Raw genomic sequence first — 17,438 nt, 5'->3', positions numbered from 1 at the left:
ACATCCTTTTGGGTGCATCAGGTATGTTTTAGGTGCAGGATGGACCCCCAGATCTGGAGATTGTGGTGCCATTCAGACAAGACCCCTGGAGAAGGGAATGGCAACCCACTCCAGTACTCTTGCCTGAAGAACCCCATAGACAGAGGAACCTGGTGGGCTACAGTCCATGGGGTCGCACAGTTGGACATGACTGAACGACTAACACTTTCCCACTTTTCAGATAAGACCAGGCATTCCAAATCAAAGAAGGGGATTATTTGCTGATACATTCATCCCAGCTCCCTCAGCCCCACAGGCTTTCCCTCGAGTCTTCCCAGGCTCCAGAGATATGACAACAGTTTAGGCTCCTGAGTTTGCAGCAGAACATAGTAGGCACTTCTGTCTGTTTGGAGTGTTTTTATTTCCTTTTTATTTTTGAGGGGATATTGTCCCGGGTTCAATCCTTGGGTCGGGGAGATCCCACAGAGAAGGAAATGGCAACTCACTGCAGTATTCTTGTGGCGAAAATCCAATGGACAGAGGATCCAGGCAGGCTATGGTGAAGGGGATCACAACAGAGCCCACACTCAACTTGGAGAGTAAAAAAAAAAAAGTGTCGCTTTTTTATGTTGTTTCAATTACATTTGTACAGCAAGAGGATGCACCTACACACATATACTTATTCTCTTTTAGATTCTCTTCCCAGATAGCTTTTGACAGAGTGTTCAGTAGAGTTCCCTCTGATCTAAGTAGGTTCTTGTTGATTCTTTATTTTATAAATATGGGTTTGTATATCTTCAGTCCAAAGTTTTATATGGCCCCTGAATTTGCCCTTCCCTAATCCTAAAGTTTTGGATTTTTGGTCTAGAGTCTCTCCCTTCTGAACATTAGTTCATTGCTCAGTATTTTTAGATTCCAGCTGGACATCTCTAGCTTTATCCACATTGCTGCAAATGGCATTATGCCATTCGTTTTCGTAGCTGAGAATAATTCCATTCTATTTTGATACCAGGAGTCTTATCCCTTCATCTGTCATTGGTCATTTGGTTGTTTGACCATTTTGCCATTGTAAATAGTGGTGCCATGAACGTTGCTGTGCAAGCATATTTTCCAATTCGGATTTCTGGAGGACGGTGCCCAGAGGTGGTATGTCTAGATGGTCTGGTGGCACTCTTTCTGGTTTATTAACCAACCTCTGTGCTCTTCTCCATCCGGCTCTACCAATTTACGTTTCCCCCAGCGGTGTAGGAGGGTTCCCTTTGCTCCAGGCTGTGTCCAGGATTTTCCCCTTGGAAACTTGTTCATGATGACCCTTCTGGCAGCTGTCAGAGGCGACCTCATTGCAGTTTTGATTTGCCTTCCTGTAATCATTGGGGATATAGAACTTGTCTCCCTGTGCTTTGTTTGAAAGAGTGTGAGTAAAGTGTAGGTTGGAAATCGGCTTCCTGAAAGTGGGCCCCGTTTGGAATTTTTATCCCTGACCTAGGTGGGGCTGGTTTTTTGAGGGCGGGTGTATTTTTACATCCCCAGAGGTCTTGTGAGTTTGAAGCACCCTGAAGCACAGTTTCACAAGTTGGAAGCTTTTCAGACCTGTTTCCACACAGATTTTCACATTCTTTAGGTGCACTGGTGTGCTCTAGGTTCATGACGGCCCACCGTGATCTTGAGGTTGTTTTGCCAATCAGAAGGGGCTGAGCACTATAGTCAAAGAGGGAATCATTTCCTGGTACATCCCTTTTAGGTCCTTCGGTGCCAGATCACTCCAGTCTTGTCTCCCAGCCTTATCAGGCTTGAGAGATATGAAAATAGCCCAGGGTCCCAAGGTTGCAGTGGAATATAGTAGACACCACTTTCCCTTTTAGATTTGACCCTTAGAGGACCAGCGGTTCAGATCTAAAATTCTTTCCATGCTTGGAGTTCAACCCAGAGAAGATGTAATTTTCTAATAGTTTCTAGTATTTCATAATAACAACACAAGATGATTTTCACAGTTTTTTGTTCATCAGGAAGAAGGTTTTATACCTTTATGGAATGCTAAACATTTTTAAATGTAATTTCAGAACGGTCTTTTCATAGGCTTCCCCCTCAGGAAAACTGAAAGAAAAAGGTCATGCCTTCTGTGAAGAATTTTTCCCTACCTAAAGGACCTCCTTAAACTGGACAGGTGTCTAGGCTACACCCCTCTCAAATGATACCTTCTCCATAAAACCTTTCCCAATTCTTTGCTCTTGAGGATAATTTTCCCTTCTTCAGTTGGTAGTTTTTATAATGAACCACACGGTGAAAGGACAACAAAAGTTGCCAGTTTGAAAAAAGACGATAAATCATTTCCCCTTATGCTCTTTTGTCTGTTGGTTCCTACTTTTCTATTGTAGACGAGCAACAAAAACTGGACTTGCAGCTTTAGCTATCATAAAGGGCTTTGTCTTAAGCAGAGTTTTAGGTAGTGAACATTTTAGGGAGGGCAAGGATAAGTGTTGAGTGATCTGATAAGAATTCAGGCAGTTTATTTTGTCTTTGACTGCTCTGAGATTAAAGCCAACTCACTGTTCTTAGGTACTACATGGTGAGGAGTTCAAAGCTTAATGAAGTGACAGTAGACTGAAACGGACTTAAAGCCTTGAATATATTCCCTCTAATTCCCTATTTAGCATGAAAATGTTAGTTTAAAAATAGAAGGAGACACCAGGCATGGAGAAATTACTGGAGCAAATTTCTGGCAGACTTTAGGTGTCCTAAAGTAGTTCAGTTAGATTGTATTTAATGAGGACCAAAGGAGTAGTGACCAAAGCCCAATGCCTTGAATTTAATAGACCTAGACTGAAGTCTGGAGAAGGAAATGGCAACCCGCTCCAGTATTCTTGCCTTGAGAATCCCAAGGATGGGGGAGCCTGGTGGGCTGCTGTCTATGGGGTCGTGCAGAGTTGGACACGACTGAATCGACTTAGCAGCAGCAGCAGCAGACTGAAGTCACTTCTGCTACAGATTAACAGTGTTTTAGGAAGTCACTTGAGTTTATGCATGGAATAGGATTAATTCATGATCCAGATAATCACAATGGTGTGATCACTCACTTAGGGCCAGACATCCTGGAATGTGAAGTCAAGTGGGCCTTTGGAAGCATCACTATGAACAAAGCTAGTGCCAGTGATGAATTCTAGTTGATCTATTTCAAATCCTGAAAGATGATGCTATGAAAGTGCTGTATTCAATATGCCAGCAAATTCTGAAAACTCAGCAGTGGCCACAGGACTGTTTGAAAAGGTCAGTTTTCATTCCAATCCCTAAGAAAGGCAATGCCAAAGAATGCTCAAACTACTGCACAACTGTACTCATCTCACACGCTGGTAAAGTAATGCTCAAAATTCTCCAATCCAGGCTTCAGTAATATGTGAACCGTGAACTTCCTGATGTTCAAGTTGGTTTTAGAAAAGGCAGAGGAACAAGAGATCAAATTGCCAACATCTGCTGGATCATGGAAAAAGCAAGAGAGTTCCAGAAAAACATCTATTTCTGCTTTATTGACTATGCCAAAGCCTTTGACTGTGTGGATCACAATAAACTGTGGACAATTCTGAAAGAGATGGGAATACCAGACCACCTGACCTGCCTCTTGAGAAACCTGTATGCAGGTCAGGAAGCAACAGTTAGAACTGGACATGGAACAACAGACTGGTTCCAAATAGGAAAAGGAGTACCTCAAGGCTGTATATTGTCACCCTGCTTATTTAACTTCTATGCAGAGTACATCATGAGAAATGCTGGGCTGGAAGAAGCACAATCAAGATTGCCGGGAGAAATATCAATAACCTCAGATATGCAGATGACACCACCCTTATGGCAGAAAATGAAGAAGAACTAAAAAGCCTCTTGATGAAAGTGAAAGAGGAGAGTGAAAAAGTTGGCTTAAAGCTCAACATTCAGAAAACAAAGATCATGGCATCTGATCCCATCACTTCATGGCAAATAGATGGGGAAACAGTGGAAACAGTGACGGACTTTATTTTGGGGGCTCCAAAATCACTGCAGCCATGAAATTAAAAGACACTTACTCCTTGGAAGGAAAGTTATGACCAACCTAGACAGCATATTAAAAAGCAGAGACATTACTTTGCCAACAAAGGTCCGTGTAGTAAAGGCCATGGTTTTTCCAGTAGTCATGTATGGATGTGAGAGTTGGACGATAAGAAAGCTGAGCACCGAGGAACTGATGCTTTTGATCTGTGGTGTTGGAGAAGACTCTTGAGAGTCCCTTGACTACAAAGAGATCCAACCAGTCCATCCTAAAAGAAATCAGTCCCGAGTGTTCTTTGGAAGGAATGATGTTGAAGCTGAAACTGCAATACTTTGGCCACCTAATGAGAAGAGCTGACTCATTTGAAAAGACCCTGATGCTGGGAAAGATTGAAGACAGGAGGAGAAGGGGACGACAGAGGATGAGACGGTTGGATGGCATCACGGACTCAATGGACATGAGTTTGAGTAAACTCCGGGAGTTGGTGATGGACAGGGAGGCCTGGCGTGCTGCAGTCCATGCGGTCGCAAAGAGTCGGACACGACTGAGCGACTGAACTGAATTGAGGATTAATCACTTCCTTTTCTGAGCATTTTATATATTTTTATCTAGGTGTTCTCATAGGCGTTTGTATGCTTTTCCTCTTTCTTGTTCAAGGTCACAGCACTTTCGCTCTCGCCCTCTGTGATTGTGCGTGTCCAGCCGGCTCCTCCTTTACGTCTGGTCCCTTCTTTGTGGTCACAGTCACCGCCTTCGATCCCAAATGTTCTCTCTTCACGGCGAAAGTATGAAAATCGCCAAAATTTACGGCAATCCCACTCGCCGAATAGGGATTACTGCTCAAGTGGAGGCAGGCAGGTCAGGGACCTCTTCTCGTCGTTCCTTTTTCTCCTGCATTTTCTCCTATGGAATATTTGTAGGAGAAGCAGGCGCAGCAGTGGGCATGCAGGCAGAGCTTTTTCTGGTAGGAACACAAATATTCGACTCCTGCTGTCCTTCCGGAGACATTCTCTTCGCACCTAGGTGGGGACCAATTTCTGGGTCGGACTGTCCCGTCTTTCCTGTTTTCAGTCCGTCGCTTCCGCCCGGAGTTGCTATAAGTTCCCGCTGTGAGTAGCTACTTCCGCCAGGAGTCCTTAGCGTCTTGGACTTGGAAAGTGGCCCTGGGCGGCCTTCTCCTTCTTTCAGCCTGGCTACCCGAAGCCAGATCTCAAGGTGGAGGCGGCAGCGGCTGGGCCTGTCGCAGAGCGTTCTTTTTGCCCAAGTCCTGGGCCTGAGGTTACTTAGAGGTGCGGGAGAGGCGCCCAGCCTGGCCCAGCCCGGGCCTTCCCCGGGCCAGTGACAGTGGCCAGAGGCCTCGCCGCGCCCACCCCAGCCCGGGGCGGGGCGCGGCCTCCGATCCCGGGTCCCGCCCCTACTGCCTGCTGGGCGCGGGATCAGTGTCTTCAGCCCAGGAGCGGTGGAACCGTTTTGCACCTCTGGGACTCCGCAGTCCCCTGGCTCCGGCCGCTGGAGAACATGGAATTTGCTGAGCTGATCAAGACCCCTCGGGTGGATAATGTGGTGCTGCACCGACCTTTCTATCCGGCCGTCGAGGGGACCTTGTGTCTGACTGGCCACCACCTGATCCTCTCCTCCCGGCAGGACAACACAGAGGAGCTGTGGCTTCTCCATTCAAACATTGACGCCATCGACAAGAGGTGAGTGCTGGTCCCATCCATCCCCTGTTCTGCGCGCAACTCAGATGCTTGTCTGCGGAAACCCGTCCTAGCGTTTTCCTTGTGTCCCCTCGCCCAACCAGTCAGCAGAACGACCCTCGCTCTGGCCTAGATTGAGGGTTTGAGTTTTAGAAAGCTGAAACCATCCAGTTGAGATACCGGGTTTCCATTCAGTCTGATTGGGTTACTGTATGGTTGTTACCGTGATTATCATTTTTGGTACATAACACTGTTTGGATGGATTTGCAACGTTTTCATTTTAAATTTCTTTTCCTTGCATCATCATATTCCTTGAATGTTAATTGCCCATCATAGTTCATGAAGTTGTGAGTGAATGTGATTACAAAGTCTTTACTTGCAACTTTTGAGGAAAACTGAAAAAATTCAGTATATAGTGTCTAAATTCCACAAACCCTTCTCCCCTCCTCTCGGAAATGTTCAGTTTATCATATTTCTCCTTGTTTCTTACCTTCTGGATCATCAATTTAAGACTTCCCATTTTGGAAGATTCAGTCAGTTCAGTTCAGTGGCTCAGTCGTGTCCGACTCTTTGCGACCCCATGATTCACAGCACACCAGGCCTCCCTGTCCATCACCCAGAGTTCGCTCAAACTCATGTCCATCGAGTCGGTGATGCCATCCAGCCATCTCATCCTCTGTCGTCCTTTTCTCCTTCTGCCCCCAATCCCTCCCAGCATCAGGGTCTTTTCCAATGAGTCAACTCTTCGCATGAGGTGGCCAAAGTATTGGAGTTTCAGCTTCAACATCAGTCCTTCCAATGAACACCCAGGACTGATCTCCTTTAGAATGGACTGGTTGGATCTCCTTGCAGTCCAAGGAACTCTCAAGAGTCTTCTGCAATACCACAGTTCAAAAGCATCAATTCTTCCGCACTCAGCTTTCTTCACAGTCCAACTCTCACATCCATACATGACCACTGGAAAAACCATAGCCTTGACTAGACAGACTTTTGTTGGCAAAGTAATGTCTCTGCTTTTGAATATGCTATCTGTGTTGGTCATAACTTTCCTTCCAAGGAATAAGTGTCTTTTGGAAGATTAGAATGTGTTTTATTTTCTTCACTCTCCTGTGCTTTTGCAAAGAACAGAATAGGCTCTTAAACAAAGGTATTAATTAATTGACTTTTTTTTTTTTTTGCACCGCAGGCTCTCTTTCCAGGGTAGTGTCTCAAGAGGCTAAAAGTTATAGTTCATCTGTAGTCAAAATTACCATTTCCCCAATGGTTTTGTGTACTTTAGCCAGAAGGTAATTTGGTCATCCAACTTACACTAAAGTGAAAATGAATGACAAAAGTTTTTCAGTTAGCTCTCAGGAGAATTTGGAGGTGAAGAACATTCCCAAAGTGGTTATGCCTTAAAAGAAAATTATTTCTAATAGGAAAAGTTAAACAATATGAGTGAAGTGATGATAGATTTATTTTCAAGCAGCAGACTCCTGTTTGACTCCTGAGATCACCTTCTCCTGTGTAAAAGTTTTCAGTGTTCCCTTTTTGCCTTCGTGGTGGTGGTGGTTTAGTTAATCAAGTCCGACTCTTACAACCCCGTGGACTGTAGCCACAGGCTCCTCTGTCCATGAGATTTCTCAGACAAGAATACTGGAGTGGATTGCCATTTCCTTCTCCTGGGATCTTGCCTACCCAGGGATGGAGCCCTCATCTCCTGCATTGCAGGCAGGTTCTTTATAGCTGAGCCCCCAGGGCAGACCCCTTAGTCTGTTGTGTATGGCAGTCCTTGTTCCGGTCCTAATCTACTTTTCCCTGTTCAGTTCTTGCCATTCTCTTTCCTGAACTCGTTTTACCAGTCAGTCCTCACTTTTTTTTTTTTTTTTTGGAGTTTGTTTTTGTATTGGGTTTTGAGAATTCTTCATTCTGCATACAAGCCCTTTATCAGATATTTTTGATTTGCAGATATTTTGTTTGCATTCTCACAATGCTTTTCAAAGAGCAAATGTTCTTAATTTTGATAAAATCCAATTTATCAAATGTTTCTTTTCTGGGTTGGTATTTTGATGTTGTAACTAAGAAATCTTTGTCTAATCCAAGGTCACAAAGACTTTTCTCCTATTTTTCTTTTTCTTTTTTTATATGATATTATACATGTTTTAATGCCATTTTGGTTCATCCATGTCCTGCATTCTCTCACGTCTGTATTTTACTGACGCTCTTCCTTCTGCCTGGAATGCTTGCACCTCCCAAATTTGTTAAACATTCATTGACTGCCTTATGTTTCCGACATTTTGTAAAACATTAAAGACAGCACGATGAATAAAATATCGCTCTTGCCTTGCAGGAGGTTTACAGGCTATCATCCAGCCGTTATTCATCTATCAGTATTCAGTTTAACCATTTCAATCTGCCACCCGTTTCACACAACTAAAAGTAATCCTCCTCCCCTTGAAATCCTATAGCTCTTTATACCTCTTTCATAAATATTTGTTAAAATTTGTGTTTTGATAGTTATGTTATGTGTTGGCTCCTTGAAGCCAGGGCAGGAATTTGGTTAATATTTATCTCCATCAAAGCTCCTATCTGTGGCATGGGCAGATAGGCACTTAGGAAATAAAAGACTTAACCACTGAGTGGAGAGTGGTGACACAGAATACAAATTAGAGTTTCTCTATGCCATCAACTCTTTTCTTTCTTTTTTATCTCTTCCTGTGGTTTGTTTTCTGTTTTGTCATTTCATATTTACCTACCATTTACCACATGCTGGGCCTGGTTGGGCTTAAATGAATGTTTAAGATAAGGACCTTTTAATCCTTAGAGAAAAGACAGATTGTACACACTTTTTACCTGGGAAGCAGCATGATGTAATGGAAAGAGCGTGAGCTAGATGGTAAGAGCCGAGTTTGTTGAGTTGTTGCTTTCAGAAAAGAGTTATTTACTTCCTTGTGTCTTCTGTATGGTGAGCGCTGCCTGGGCTGTGGATGTGCAGTGGTGGCTGAGACAGACGAGGAGCTTGTATACTGGGGAGGAGATGGACATTCAAATAAATCAACAAATAAATATGTAACAGCATCAGGTAATAAGTGCCAGGAAGGAAAAAAAGGAAGATGTGAGGATGGAGAATGCCTGGAGGCAGTGTGTTTAGAAGGAGTGTTCGAGAGGACAAGTGATTTTGAATTAACGAAGGGAGGAAGCCTGTACTGAATATCGGAGGAAGGCGCGTTCCAGCCAAGCTCCAGCCAAAGAGAATGCAAATACAGAGACTTGAGACAGGAGCACGCCTGGCGTGTGGGCGGAAGAACAAAGAGGCCATGTGGCAGGAGGGCAGTGAGCACGGGGTAGGGCACGAGGGGCACTGGGCGACCACAGAAGCTGTGGTTGGAGGCATCAGCAGTGGCCAGATCATGTGCAGGCTGAGATGCCACTGTGATGGTTTTCATGGGAAGCGTTGCAGAGCTGAAAGCAAGAAAGTGTAGCAGTTGATAGAATTCTAGAAGATGATTCTGGTCATTGGCAGAAAACGGATGGTAGAAGAGCAAGAGTGGAAGCAGAAGGCCCAGGTAGACTGTTGGGTACTTCAGGCAAAAGATGGTGGTGACTTACGAGTGGAAGCAGAAGTAGTGTGATCAACTGTGGTCAGGGTTGAGGTGTATTTTAACTAATTTGTTAATTTTGGGCTGTACTGGGTCTTCACTGTTGCCCATGGGCTTCTCCTGGTTGCGGTGCCCTGGCTCCTCCTCTCCGTGGCTCCCCCTGTTGTGCAGCATGGGCTCTCAGGCACACAGGCTTCAGCTGCTGCAGCGCTTAGGGTTAGTTGCTCTGTGGCGCTTGGAATCTCCCCAGACCAGGTGTGGAAACCGTGTCCCCTGCAGTGGAAGGCCGCTTCTTACCCACTGGACCACCAGGGAAGTCCTGGGTGTATTTCGAAGGTTTAGCCGCTGGGAATTTGTAAATGGGATGCTAGAGGAAGAGCAGGAGTGAAACTGACTCCTTCAGTTCTGCCTCTCATTAGTTAGGTGTCCTTGGCCAACTGCTTAACTCCCCAAACCTCAGTGCCTTCACGCGAGGGAGAAAGCCCCTCTCATATCCAGTATATTTGAACGTTTGACATGCTTGTAGAATATGTTCGTGTACAGTGCTCACAGAATTTTGTTTAATCCCTTCTGCAGACAAGGTTGTACACAAGGTTTACAGTTATAGTTATCTTTTATTTTTATGGTAGAAAGTTGAGTTAGTCCTACTCGGTTGATGACTCGTCATTTTCATGATTGGCTCATTACAAAGTCTTTTTGTTTTTGTTGGTCTTCTTCTGCCCTAATTTTCTCTCTTTCCACCTTGTCCTCGAGCACCACAGGCAACTATGTCAAGTGTTGCAACTTGCCCTCAGATACACATATCGCTATAAACTGTAGAGCACTGTTGTGGGTAGGTGTGCACATGTGTGTGTATGTGAGTTTAATTTACCGAAGTAGGATTAGTAGGATCTTGTTCTGTTTCTCAGCATTTTAATTCTACTCTTTTTCCAAGTTCTCTTCATATTGCTGTATGTACACCTGTCTCACTGCTTCTGATCGCAGTGTTAAATGCCAGAGTGCTTGTGCTGTGCTGTGCTCAGTTGTGTCTGACTGTGACCCCACGGATGTAGCCCGCCATTCAGCGTGCCTGCGGTGGTTCACTTGCCTCACCCCCAGCTAATCTCCAGCTCCCTACAGTCTGACAGCTCTGGTAAACGTCCTCACTCAGGTCCCTTTAGAGTCTTCAGCTGAGTTTCCCTGAGACCTGCCTAGGGTGGGCTCAGCCAGAAAGCTGATGCGCGGGTGACCTCACAGAGGATGCCAGATGGCTCTCCAAAATGCCTGCTCCACTTTGTTCTCCCACCATGATTCTTATTTCTACCGTGTTCCTACCAACATTTGGTATTGTTGTTCTTCAAGTTTTTGCCAATATGATGACTGGGAAATGGTTTCTCTTTTGTTTTAATTTGTGCTTCTCTCATTACCAGTGAGTAAGTATTTCTTAGTAGAGTGTGCATGCAGAGACTTGAGACAGGAGCATGGCTGGCATGTTGGAGGAAGAAGGAAGGCCAGTGTGGCAGGAGGGCAGTGCGCACAGGGAGACCGCAGAAACTGTGGTTGGTGGGATCAGCAGCGGCCAGGTTGTGCAGGGCCTGATACGCCCCCGGGATGGTTTTCATGGGGAGCCTTGGAGAGCTGAAACCTTGAAAGTGTAGCAGTTGATGGACTTCTAGAAGATGATTCTGGTTGCTGGCAGAAAATAGATTGTAGAAGGGCAATGATTTGTTAGCAAATCATTAAATTTTTTTTGCCTTTCTGTGGACTGCCTGTGAATTTCCTTGGCCCAGTTTTAAAAACTGGGTTTTCTTTTTTTTTTTTTTTTTTCAGCCAGTTCCTTATATATTCTGTAGATATTAATTTTTCACTTAGACATTACAAATATCCTCTCCACATATCTCACCCATTTGTTGACTCTTGGGTGGTGCCCTTTGTTAAAGACAAGTCTGATTTTGATGCAAAATTTTTCAATATTTTGTGGTTTGTGCTTTCTAAGTGTTACTTAAGTCCTTCCTTATTTCAGGATTACTAGGATATTCTCCTAGATTTTCTTCCGTATTAGCTTTATAGTTTTACCCTTCATTTTTAGATCTTTAATCCATTTGGATTCTATATTCATTTCAAGTGTGATAAGGATCCAACTTTGTGTTTTCCCTCCATCCAGCAAGCCAGTTTTCCTAAAACCATCATCTAACAACCTATCCTTGACTGATTTTTTCATACATCATGTGCCTTTATGCATATAAGTATATGTAATATATAAAGCTTTGGCTTCATCCCATAAGTTTTGTAATATTGTGTTTTTGTTTTCACATTTCTGTCTGTACTTTATAATTTCCCTTGTGATTTGTTCTTTGCTCTGTTGGTTATTTAAAAATGTATTAATTTTCACAATTTGGGAGTTTTTAATTGGAGTATAATTGCTTTACAATATTGTGTTAATTACTGCTGAACAACAACATAAATCAGCTATCAGTTCAGTTCATTCGCCCAGTCGTGTCCGACTCTTTGCGACCCCATGAATTGCAGCTATAAGCATCCGTGTGTCCCCTACCTCTTGAGTCTTCCTCCGCCCCCACCCTAGCCTCTAGGTCTCGCAGCGCACCAAGCTGAGCCTCTTGTGTTTCGGGCGGCTTCCTACCAGCTGTCTGCTCTGCACTGGCGGCACGTGTGTCGGTTGGACTCTCAGTTTGTCCCACCCTCTCTTTCCCCCTGCTGTGTCCAAATCTTCAGTCTCTACATCAGCATCTCTATCCCTGCCTGCGAATAGGTACCATTTTTCTAGATTCTGCAGATATGCATTAACATGCAGAATTTGTTTTTCTCTTTTCTGACCTGCTTCACTCAGTATGACAGACTCTAGGCTCATCCGCATCACTACGAATGACCCAGTTCCGTTCCTTTTGATGGCTGAGTAACACTCCACTGCACATATGCACACGTCTTTGTGCATTGCCCTGTTGGTGGACGTCTAGGTTGCTTCTGGGTCCCACTATTGCACATAGTGCTGCAGTGGACACTGGGGTACGTGTGTTTTTTTGAATTATGATTTTCTCAGGGTATATGCCCAGTAGTGGGATTGCTGGGTCATATGGTAGTTTTATTCCTAGTTTCTTAAAGAACCTCCATACTGTTTTCCATAGTGGTTTTATCAATTTACATTCCCATCAACAGGGCATCTACATCCTCCCCATTTATGGTTAGTAGATTTTTTGATAATGGCCATTCTCACTGGTCTGTGGTAATACCTCATTACAGTTTTGATTTGCTTTTCTCTAATAATGAGTGATGCTGAGCATCTTTTCATGTGTTTGTTGGCCATCTATATGTCTTCTTTGAAGAGACATCTATTTAAATTTTTTGTCCATTTTTTTATTGGGTTGTTTTTTTTGAAACTGAGCTTTATAAGCTGCTTATATATTTTGGGGATTAAGCCTTTGTCAGTTGCTTTGTTTGCAGTTATTTTCTCCCATTCTGAGAATTGTCTTTTTGTCTTATTTATGGTTTCCTTTGCTGTGCAAAAGCTTTTAAGTTTAATTAGATCCTATTTGTTTATTTTTGTTTTTATTTTCATTACTCTAGAAGGTATGTGTCAAGGGGATCTTGCTGTGATTTATGTCAAAGAGTGTTCTGCCTTTTTTTTTTTCCTCTAAGAGTTTTAGAGTTTTAGTGTTTTAGAGTTTAGAGTTTTCCTTTAGAGTTTTAGTGTCTGGCCTTACATTTAGTTCTTTAATCCATTTTCACTTTATTTTTGAGTAGGGTTTTAGAAAGTGTTCTCATTTCATTCTTTTACATCTAGCTGTCCGGTTTTCCCAACACCATTTATTGAAGAGAAGGTCTTTCCTCCATTGTATATTTTTGCCTCCTTTGTCAAAGATAAGGTGCCCATAGGTGCATGGGTTTATCTCTGGGCTTCCTATTTATCTACACTGATATTTCCGTTTTTGTGCTATTACTATACTCTGTTGATTACTATAGCTTTGTAGTATAGTCTGAAGTCAGCAAGCTTGATTACTCTAGCTCTGTTTTTCTCTCTCAAGATTGCTTTGGCTCTTCAGGGTTTCCATACAAACTGTAAAATTTTCTGTTCTAGATCTGTGAAAAATACCATTGGTAATTTGATAGTGATTGAATTGAATGTGTAGATTGCTTTGAGTAGTATAGTTATTTTCACATTATTCTTCTAATCCAAGAACATGTGCTGTGTCTCCATCTGTTTGTGTCATCTTTGATTTCTTTCATGAGTGTCTTATACTTTTTTGTGTACAGGCTTTTGTCTCCTTCAGATCAGATCAGATCAGATCAGTCGCTCAGTCGTGTCCAACTCTTTGTGACCCCATGAATCGCAGCACGCCAGGCCTCCCTGTCCATCACCAACTCCCAGAGTTCACTCAGACTCATGTCCATCGAGTCAGTGATGCCATCCAGCCATCTCATCCTCTGTCATCCCCTTCTCCTATTGCCCCCAATCCCTCCCAGCATCAGAGTCTTTTCCAATGAGTCAACTCTTCGCATGAGGTGGCCAAAATACTGGAGTTTCAGCTTTAGCATCATTCCTCCCAAAGAAATCCCAGGGCTGATCTCCTTTAGGATGGACTGGTTGTATCTCCTTGCAGTCCAAGGGACTCTCAAGAGTCTTCTCCAACACCACAATTCAAAAGCATCAATTCTTCGGCGCTCAGCCTTCTTCACAGTCCAACTCTCACATCCATACATGACCACAGGAAAAACAATAGCCTTGACTAGACGAACCTTTGTTGGCAAAGTAATGTCTCTGCTTTTCAATATCTATCTAGATATCTATCTAGGTTGGTCATAACTTTCCTTCCAAGGAGTAATCGTCTTTTAATTTCATGGCTGCAATCACCATCTGCAGTGATTTTCGAGCCCAGAAAAATAAAGTCTGACACTGTTTCCACTGTTTCCCCATCTATTTCCCGTGAAGTGATGGGACCAGATGCCATGATCTTCATTTTCTGAATGTTGAGTTTTAAGCCAACTTTTTCACTCTCCACTTTCACCTTCATCAAGAGGCTTCTTAGTTCCTCTTCACTTTCTGCCATAAGGGTGGTGTCATCTGCATATCTGAGGTGATTGATATTTCTCCCGGCAGTCTTGATTCCAGCTTGTGTTTCTTCCAGTCCAGCGTTTCTCATGATGTACTCTGCATATAAGTTAAATAAACAGGGTGACAATATACAGCCTTGACGTACTCCTTTTCCTATTTGGAACCAGTCTGTTGTTCCATGTCCAGTTCTAACTGTTGCTTCCTGACCTGCATACAAATTTTTCAAGAGACAGGTCAGATGGTCTGGTATTGCCATCTGTTTAAGAATTTTCCACAGTTTGCTGTGATCCACACAGTCAAAGGCTTTGGCATAGTCAATAAAGCAGAAATAGATGTTTTTCTGGAACTCTCTTGCTTTTTCCATGATCCAGCGGATGTTGGCAATTTGATCTCTGGTTCCTCTGCCTTTTCTAAAACCAGCTTGAACATCTGGAAGTTCACAGTTCATGTATTGCTGAAGCCTGGCTTGGAGAACTTAGAGCATTACTTTACTAGCGTGTGAGACGAGTGCAATTGTGAGGTAGTTTGAGCATTCTTTGGCATCGCCTTTCTTTGGGATTGGAATGAAAACTGACCTTTTCAAACAGTCCTGTGGCCACTGCTGAGTTTTCCAAATTTGCTGGCATATTGAGTGCAGCACTTTCACAGCATCATCTTTCACGATTTGAAATAGCTCAACTGGAATTCTATCACCTCCACTAGCTTTGTTCATAGTGATGCTTTCCAAGGCCCACTTGACTTCACATTCCAGGATGTCTGGCTCTAGGTCAGTGATCACACCATCGTGATTATCTGGGTCGTGAAGATCTTTTTTGTACAGTTCTTCTGTGTATTCTTGCCATCTCTTCTTAATATCTTCTGCTTCTGTTAGGTCCATACCATTTCTGTCCTTTATCAAGCCTATCTTTGCATGAAATGTTCCTTTGGTATCTCTGATTTTCTTGAAGAGATCTCTAGTCTTTCCTATTCTGTTGTTTTCCTCTATTTCTTTGCATTGATCGCTGAAGAAGGCTTTCTTATCTCTTCTTGGTATTCTTTGGAACTCTGCATTCAGATGTTTATATCTTTCCTTTTCTCCTTTGCTTTTCGCTTCTCTTCTTTTCACAGCTATTTGTAAGGCCTCCCCAGACAGCAATTTTGGTTTTTTGCATCTCTTTTCCTTAGGTAGGTTTATTCCTAGATATTTTATTCTTTTTGTTGCAATAATAAATGGGATTGTTTCCTTAATTTCTCTTTGTGAGCTTTCATTGTTAGTGTATAAGAATGCAAGGGATTTCTATGTATCAATTTTGTATCCTGTGACTGTATTAAATTCGTTGATTAGCTCTAGTAGTTTTCTGGTGGCATCTTTACGATTTTCTTTGTATAGTATCATGTCATTTGCAAACAATGACAGTTTTACTTCTTCTTTTTCAGTTTGTATTCTTTTCATTTCTCTTTGATTTCCATGGCTAGGACTTCCAAGACTATGTGATAATAGTGGCAAGAAGCCGCACTCTTTTGTCTTTCCTCATCTTAAAGGAAATGCTCTCAGTTTTTCACCATTGTTTGCTGTGGATTTGTTGTATATGGCCTTTGTTATGTTGAGGTAGACGCCCTCTATGCCCACTTTCTAGAGAGTTTTAATCGTAACTGGGTATTTAATTAATGGTTTTAATTTTAATGTTTTTCCCTGCATCTATCAAAATATTATCATATGGTTTTTATCTTTCAGTTTGTTAATATAGTATGTCACTTGGATTGATTCATGTGTATTGAAGAATCCTTGCAACCCTGAGATAAACCCCACTTGATCATGGTGTATGATCCTTTTTAATGTGATGTTGGATTCTGTTTGCTAGAATTTTGTTGAAAATTTTTGCATCTGTGTTCATCAGTGATATTGGCCTGTAATTTTCTTTTTTGTGTGTGATATCTTTGGTTTCTGTATCAGGGGAATGGTGGCCTACTAGAATGAGTTTGGAAGTTTACTTTTGTCTGCAGTTTTTGGGAAGAGTTTAAGAAGGATAGGTGTTAGCTGTTCTTTAAATGTTTGATAGTGAGAGAATTCTCCTGGGAAGCAATCTGGCCTTGTGCTTTTGTTTGTTGGAAGATTTTTTGTCATAGTTTTTTTTTAATTATTAATTTGCCTCAGTTGCATCTTAGTTGCAGCATGTGGGATCTAGTTCTTGATAAGGGATCGAACCCCTGGCTGCCTGCATTGGGAGTGCGAGTCTTAACCCCTGGATCACCAGGGAAGTCCTGATCATAGTTTTGATTTCAGTGCTTATGATTGATTTGTTCATATTTTCTCTTTCTGGTTCAGTCTTAGAAGGTTGTACTTTTCTAAGAATTTATACACTTCTTCCAAGTTGTCCATATTGGCATATGATTGCTCAAAGTAGTCTCTTAGGAGGCTTTGTATTTTGCAGTGTCAGTTGTAGTCTCCTTTTTCATTTTTCTAAGTTTACTGATTTGAGTCTTATTGCTTTTTTTCTTAATGTGTCTAGCTGATGGTTTATCTATTTTATCTTCTCAGAAAAACAGCTTTCAGTTTTATTGATCTTTGCTATTGTTTTCTTCATTTCTTTTCCATTTATTTCTGCCATAATCTTTGTGATTTCTTTCCTTCTACTATTTTTTGCTGGGGGTTCTTCCTTTTCTGATTGCTTTAGGTGTAAGGATGTTTATTTGATATTTTTATCGAGGTAGGGTTGTATTCTATAAAATTCGCTCTTAAAACTGCTTTTCCTGCAGCCCATAGGTTTTGGGTCGTCGTGTTTTTGTTGTCATTTGTTTCTCAGTACTTTTTTATTTCCTCTTTGATTTCATCAGTGATCTCTTGGTTATTTACAAGGATATTGTTTAGGCTTCATATGTTTGTTTGTTTTTTTTACAGTTTTTTTTTTTTTTTCTGTAATCGATACCTAATCTCATAGCATTGTGGTTGGGAAAGATGCTTGATATGATTTCAGTTTTCTTAAATTTACTGAGGTTTGGGTTTTGTTACTGATTTCTGAGTTCATCGCGTATGGTCAGAGAAGACACTTTGTATAATGTCTACCTTTTTTTTGACCATGCTCTGTGGCATGCAGGATCTTAGTTCCCCCACCAGGGATTGAACCCCTGCCCCCTGCAATGGA

General features: G+C 42.4%; 1 protein-coding gene across 1 annotated transcript in view; it reads left to right on the top strand.

Annotated features, from left to right (window-relative positions):
- The first annotated feature begins 5,119 nt into the window (after positions 1 to 5,119).
- Positions 5,120 to 17,438, top strand: part of MTMR9 (myotubularin related protein 9) — a 68,596-nt gene continuing 56,277 nt past the window's right edge. Inside the window, exon 1 of the mRNA XM_086414218.1 lies at positions 5,120 to 5,694. Within this exon, the coding sequence (XP_086270344.1) occupies positions 5,513 to 5,694 (182 nt within the window). The 5' untranslated portion in view covers positions 5,120 to 5,512. The remainder of the gene's footprint in view (positions 5,695 to 17,438) is intronic.

The sequence above is a fragment of the Bos grunniens genome, chromosome 8 (genome assembly GCF_055505025.1).
Source record: "Bos grunniens cultivar Pamir isolate PY7600 chromosome 8, Bosgru_T2T1.0, whole genome shotgun sequence".
Classification (NCBI taxonomy): Eukaryota; Metazoa; Chordata; class Mammalia; order Artiodactyla; family Bovidae; genus Bos; species Bos grunniens.
The sequence above is the reverse complement of the archived record's forward strand: the minus strand, read 5'-3'. Positions and strand labels throughout refer to the sequence as shown.